Below are 5,961 nucleotides of genomic sequence, written 5' to 3'. Positions count from 1 at the left end.
GGGTCCGGGGGCTCTGAGGGGTCCGGGGGGCTCTGAGGGGTCCGGGGGGCTCTGAGGTGTCGGGGGGCTCTGAGGGGTCCGGGGGTCTGAGGGGCGCCGGGCTGAGGGACCGACCGGCCCAGGCATGTGCTCTGGGGACCAGGGTGACTCAGCACTTTTTCTCCCTGGGGTGGGGACTTCTGGGAAATACGCAAATGAGCAGGGCACCCTTTACCAGACCCCAGTGCTCACCTCTGTTGCTGGGAGCAGACCAGCAGGCTATGGGGGGGACGGGCCGGAGGGGGGTGTGGGGTGGGCTGGGCCTGAGCCTGGGGCGTGGGGGGACCCACAGGACTACAGGGGGTGAGGGGCAGGGCGAGAGGGGGCGGGCCAGGCAGGGTGGAGGGACTGGGGTCTGGGGGCTGAGGTGGGAGGACTTGGGGTAGGGGAGAGGCGGGGAGGGAGGGAGTCACGGGCCTGGCAGGGCTGAAATCCCCCTTGCCTGTCTGGGGGAGGTGGGTGTGGAGAGGACTCCCTCCCTCTCCATTTCTGAGGCAGGCTGGCAGGGTCGGGGGTCCTGACTGGGTCAGGCTGAGTCACGTCAGATCTGAGGCCTGGACCCTTCCTCCTGCCCAGCACCCCTTCCTCACCTGCCCCACCACCCTGCATACCAAAGGGTGCCACACCTTCCTTCCATTGCCTTTCTAGCTGCCAGAAACCTCAGAAGGCCAGGCTGAAGAAGTTTCTGGAAAGTAAGCCTCCAGCATCTGAAGATCTTCACCAAATTGAGACCCAGGTCTTCCACCCCATCCCTCACCCCAGGCCCCCAGACAGGAGCCCCCTTCCGGCTTCCCCTTTCCTCCTCCTCCGCCTCCCTCTTTGCCCTTCCTCTCTGCCCCGGCGTGGCCCTGGTCCCCAGCGAGTCCTTCTCTGCTGTCCACCCCACAGGAGGCGAGCTGTGTGGCCATGTGTCCCCCGGTCATGGAGCGGCATGGCAGAGAGGGCATGTCGCACCTCCATGCACTCTGGGTCTTCAGGCTGCTCCACGGACAACCGTTACAAGTGTGCTTTGCCTGCTTCAAGATGGCCTTTCTGGACTTAAAGGACCTGCTGGAGTCTGAAGAATGGGAGGAGGATGACTGGGACCTGGATCCCTTGGACTCCCCTGAGGAGGAGGAGGAAGAGGAGGAGGAGTTTGAGCAAGTGCACCCCGGAGCTGTGGCACTGGCTGCCATGGGGTTGCAGGAGGTGGGCCTAGGCTATCCCTACGTGCCCACTGAGCTGAGGCCTGAGGATGTGGTGCCCCTGGATGTGGGCCCCAAGGATGGAGACTGGATCCAGGGCCTTCCCTGGAGATGCCTGGAATTGCCTTCCTGCTCACACTGGCCCCAGAACCCACCCCCGTGGCAGTGGTCTCTCGGCTTGGACCAGCCCCCTCGGGAGCCCATGGTGCTGGAGCTGGGCACCGTGTGGCCCGTGGAGCCCATGGAGGCCGAGGTCTGGTTGCTGGGCCTACAGTTTGTCTCCATGGAGAGCAGCGGCGATACCTTCTACCTCAGGAAGATGGTCCCAGGCTCTGTCCTGCAGCCCGTAAGCCATCGCTGGAAGCTGCTGCTGGACCCCGATGAGGCGTGCCAGCTGGGATTCCAGGACCTGCCCCAGTATCTGGATCTGCCCAGATGGAAGCTGAGCATTCTGGACACCACAGTGCTGGACACGCAGCTGGTGCCCGCAGACACTATGCTGTTGAAGAAGGGGTTCCGTATCATCTCCTGTTCACCCCGGAGCAAAGGTGAGGCAGAGTGGGGGGTTTCCGCCGCCGAGCTGGACGAGGGCTACAGCCAGCCTGAGAGCTGGAGCTGGGGGCCTGAGTGGCCTTTGTGGCCTTCGTGGCCTGAGTCAGTGCTGGGTGGGGTGGGATCCATGACTTTTGAGGAGCTGCCCTTCTTCCAGCCCCTGCTCCCTTGGCCCCACCACAGTGAGCCTGAAGCCCAGGCAGCCGCCATTGACATGGTTGTCCCTGGACACCAGGAACCAGAGAGGACCAGCAGCAGCCCTTCCTTATTTGCAGTGGAGCACATGGCAGAGGATGATGACCTTGACAGGTGGTGGCAGAATGGGAGGCAGCCTTAGGGCCTCGGGAAGCATGGTGGGTGCTCACGGGCCGGAGCTACATTCTCACCGGTTGCTTTTTGAGTTGTTGGGAGGTGGTGCTGACCTGGCTGTGTTGAGGTGGACATTCATGCTGCCCTGAGGTGAGGTGCTGCAGGTCACCAAAGGTGCCCTGACCAGCTCTTCCTTGGGCAGGTGGCGGCTGAGGGCACTGTGTGTGACACAGGAACACACGGGTGACTGAGTCAGGGGCCCCGCACTTTGGTTGGCGTAGTATGTGGGAGGCCAGAAGACCCTGTCCAGATCCAGGGTTTCTGGCTGTAGTGGAAGAGAGCTGGTTCACGTGTTAGCCGGTTGTGCTCCTGAATGTTCAATTCCTGTTCCTTGGCATGTTGCTTTTGGTGAAATAAAGTTGTTTAAGTTGCTGTAGGCTGGTGTGATATTTTTTCTCTCACTGTCTGGGCTGACCTCCTACCAGTGGGAAATCTTAGCAGTTGTTGGGAGCAGGAGGTGGTTTGGAGTTCTGGTCTACTTTTTGGCTCACTTAAGAAGGTTGTGTCAAAGGTGGTTATTTTTAAACCTGTATGTGAAAACCTGACTAGAATAAAGAAGGGACCTGTGTTGAACACAAGTAATATGTTCCCGCACTGAGGGTCACCTGGTTTGTGCCCAGGGTCTGTGACAAATCTACAGATTGGTCATGTGAGACAGATGGTAATGTCTGCGGGCAGTGACACTGTTTTGGGCATCTGTGTTCTACACAGAGGAGGACGTAGTAGACACTGTTCTGGGCATCTGTGTCCTACACAGAGGAGGACGTAGTAGACACTGTTTTCAGTATCTGTGTTCTGCACAGAGAAGGACGTAGTAGACACTGTTTTCAGCATCTGTGTCCTACACAGAGGAGGACGTAGTAGACACTCTTTTCAGCATCTGTGTCCTACACAGAGGAGGAGGTAGTAGACACTGTTTTCAGCATCTGCGTTCTGCACAGAGGAGGACATATTGGACACTATTTTGGATATCTGTATTCTGTACAGAGGATGACATAGTAAACACTGTTCTGGGCATCTGCATTCTGCATAGAGGAGGACATAGTAGACACTGTTCTAGGCATCTGTGTTCTGCACAAAGGAGAACATTGTAAAAATCAGCTCTTCCTGGGTGTCATTGGGAGGGCAGATGGGACACAAGTTTCAGGCAGTTTTGTGTGTCTGTGTTTATAACTGATCACTGCCACCTCAAACTCTGGACACAGTGATGGCTTAGTAGATATTGCTCTACCATGTTTCTGATCTCAGAGGTCCAGTTTTACCCATAACAGGGATAGTGTCCTCTCTTGTTCCTGTGAGGACATATGTTGTATGCACACTTGGGAGTTCACTGTACAATGGTGGCTCTTGCTCATGCTCCTGTTAATTGCGGCCTCTGAGCTAACGGCTCTGATCTCATTGTCTACAAGGGAGTAAGAGAGGGAACAAGGGGAACAGCGCTCTGCTACTTCCAAGTGGAACTTGGTGAGGATATGTGGCTTTGGATGCAGAAATCTGGATCCCTGGGTTTCCACTGTCACTCCACCTCTGCCATCCCCAAAAGGGCTCTCCAAGTGTGTGTGCATGGCCTTCTTATTCAAGATGTGACACTTTGTGGATCTTCACGGCTTTTGTTCCATTATTATCTAGTCTTCATGTGGGACCCCTCGCTCCTCCTGTTGGCAGGAGACACCCGTTTGGGTGTCCCATGTTGGGTGGCTCTTTGATGCTTGGTATTCTCTTTCCCCTGCCTTTCAGCCCCTCTGGCCTTGGGCACGTCAGACATGGTCAGTCTCTGAATTCAGCCTGTCTTGCCAGCATCAGTGCTTTGGCTTTGTGAGATTGCTCAGCTATCTGAGGCTGTCCAGTAATTAACTGCCCTCCCTCCCCTGCTGAAGACCTGTTTAGGTTTCAATTGGTTTGACTGATGTCACAATCTCTCCAGCTATGTCTCAGACCTGGGGATGTTGGGATTAGACCTAGGGAAATTGTAGTGTTTGACAGGGAAAGTGAGTATTCCCAGCAGGGCCAAGGGGTGTCTCTGGGAGAGCAGAGTGCCCACCTGCTGCAGGCGACTCAGCCATGGGCAGTATGGTGAAGTAGTGAAGTATACCCACAAGCCCCTGCGAAGCGTGAGCAGGACCTGACCATCTTAGTACCACAGGAGGAGCTGCTGTACTCTGTCAGGGCATAGCTTAGCCTGGGCTGCCCTCCTCTGAGCCTTGCCCATTCTCTTATCTTTCCAAAAGTCTTCCACAACAAATTGCTGCCTCTGCATCTTCCCAGTGGCCCAAGCACTGAATGGATCCCTGGAGTTGGATGGTCTCTGAGCACATAAACAAAGCATCCTCTTTGGCAAGTCTGAAAAGCACCAATGTAGAGATTGGCTGAGCACCTGAAAAGAAACCTGGGAAGCCAGCCTCTTCCTGCAGAGCCTCATTTTCTACTGAATGTAGTAATGTAACTAGAAAAATTACCAGTCCCAAACATAATGAACCCATTATGTACACAGCAAAGCTTTAAAGGTCATATTTAGGGAGATGGGGCTTTCGGTTTATCCTTTATGAGTTAATGGTCCACTAAGTGAACCACAAGTGTGTAGGGTGCTTTTGTACAGATCACGTAGGCTTTGGGGGGATGGAAGCAGTCTTCTGAGCTCCCATCTGAGCATTGCTCCCTCTTACACCCTTGGCCTCTCCTGGGTCTGGGCCAAGGTCACTGGTGCAGGAGAGGGTCTAGATATCCCCTCCCCTCTTCAGGCCTTGAGCTTTCTCCCTTACTCCTCTTTCACTGGCCCCCACCCCTGCCACTCACTCTCAGGACAGCCAGGCAGCCCACTGTGCACAAGGTCTGACCAGAGTCCATGGTAGAACGGTTAGGTGAGCTGATGCTTGTCAAGGCTATCCCTGCCATTGGTGTGTGCTGCTCAGGAACCAAGAGCTGTGGAGTGGAGAGAGACCAGGGGTCCCAGGTTCTCTGTGACTGATGCTGACTACAGATAGACAGACATTCACTGGGAGACCTCCTCTCCCTCCTGGCCTGCACTCCAGACAGACAGATGTCCACTGGAAGGCCTCCTCTCCCCCCTGACCTGCACTCCAGATAGATGTCTACTAGGAGACCTCCTCTCCCTGCTGGCCTGCACTCCAGACAGACAGATGTCCACTGGAAGGCCTCCTCTCCCCCCTGACCTGCACTCCAGACAGATGTCCACTGGGAGACTTCCTGTCCCCCCTGACCTGCACTCCAGATAGACAGATGTCTACTAGGAGACCTCCTCTCCCTGCTGACCTGCACTCCAGACAGACAGATGTCCACTGGAAGGCCTCCTCTCCCCGCTGACCTGCACTCCAGACAGACAGACAGACGTCCACTGGGAGACCTCTTCTCCATGACCAAGGGCACAGAGTTGAGAAATGGACCTTACAGATGCAGACTGCAGATTTAGGGGGGACATGGGAAGTCAGACTGCTCTGCTTGAATGGGTGGCATAAACATGGACAGAGTAGAGCCCCAGGGAGGCAGGGAGACACTGGTCTCAGGCTGAGTCAGGGTGAGAGATAGAGTAGGGTGTGCAGAAGCTGAGTTGCTCAGGCATCACACCAGTGATCTGCATGGGAGACTCCTGGTACCTCCCTGGTCCTTTCTCCAGGGGCAGTGGCCAGGCTCTGGCCTCCACAGGAGCCTGAGGTGATCATTCTTTTTTTTTTTTGTCATGGGGCTTGAACTCTGGGCCTGGGCACTGTCCCTCAGCTTTTCAGCTCAAGGCTAGCACTCTACCATGTGAGTGCCACTTTCGGTTTTCTGGTGGTTTATTGGAGATAAGAGTCTCATGGAC

General features: G+C 55.7%; 1 protein-coding gene across 1 annotated transcript; it reads left to right on the top strand.

Moving 5' to 3' along the window:
- Positions 1–945: 945 nt before the first annotated feature.
- Tex19 (testis expressed 19) lies at positions 946–2,112 on the top strand. Its single transcript, XM_013033089.1, has one exon. The coding sequence runs from the start codon at positions 946–948 to the stop codon at positions 2,110–2,112; it is 1,167 nt and encodes a 388-aa protein (XP_012888543.1).
- The last annotated feature ends 3,849 nt before the right edge of the window (positions 2,113–5,961 follow it).

The sequence above is a fragment of the Dipodomys ordii genome, unplaced genomic scaffold (assembly GCF_000151885.1).
Source record: "Dipodomys ordii isolate 6190 unplaced genomic scaffold, Dord_2.0 Scaffold163, whole genome shotgun sequence".
Taxonomy (NCBI): Eukaryota; Metazoa; Chordata; class Mammalia; order Rodentia; family Heteromyidae; genus Dipodomys; species Dipodomys ordii.
The sequence above is the reverse complement of the archived record's forward strand: the minus strand, read 5'-3'. Positions and strand labels throughout refer to the sequence as shown.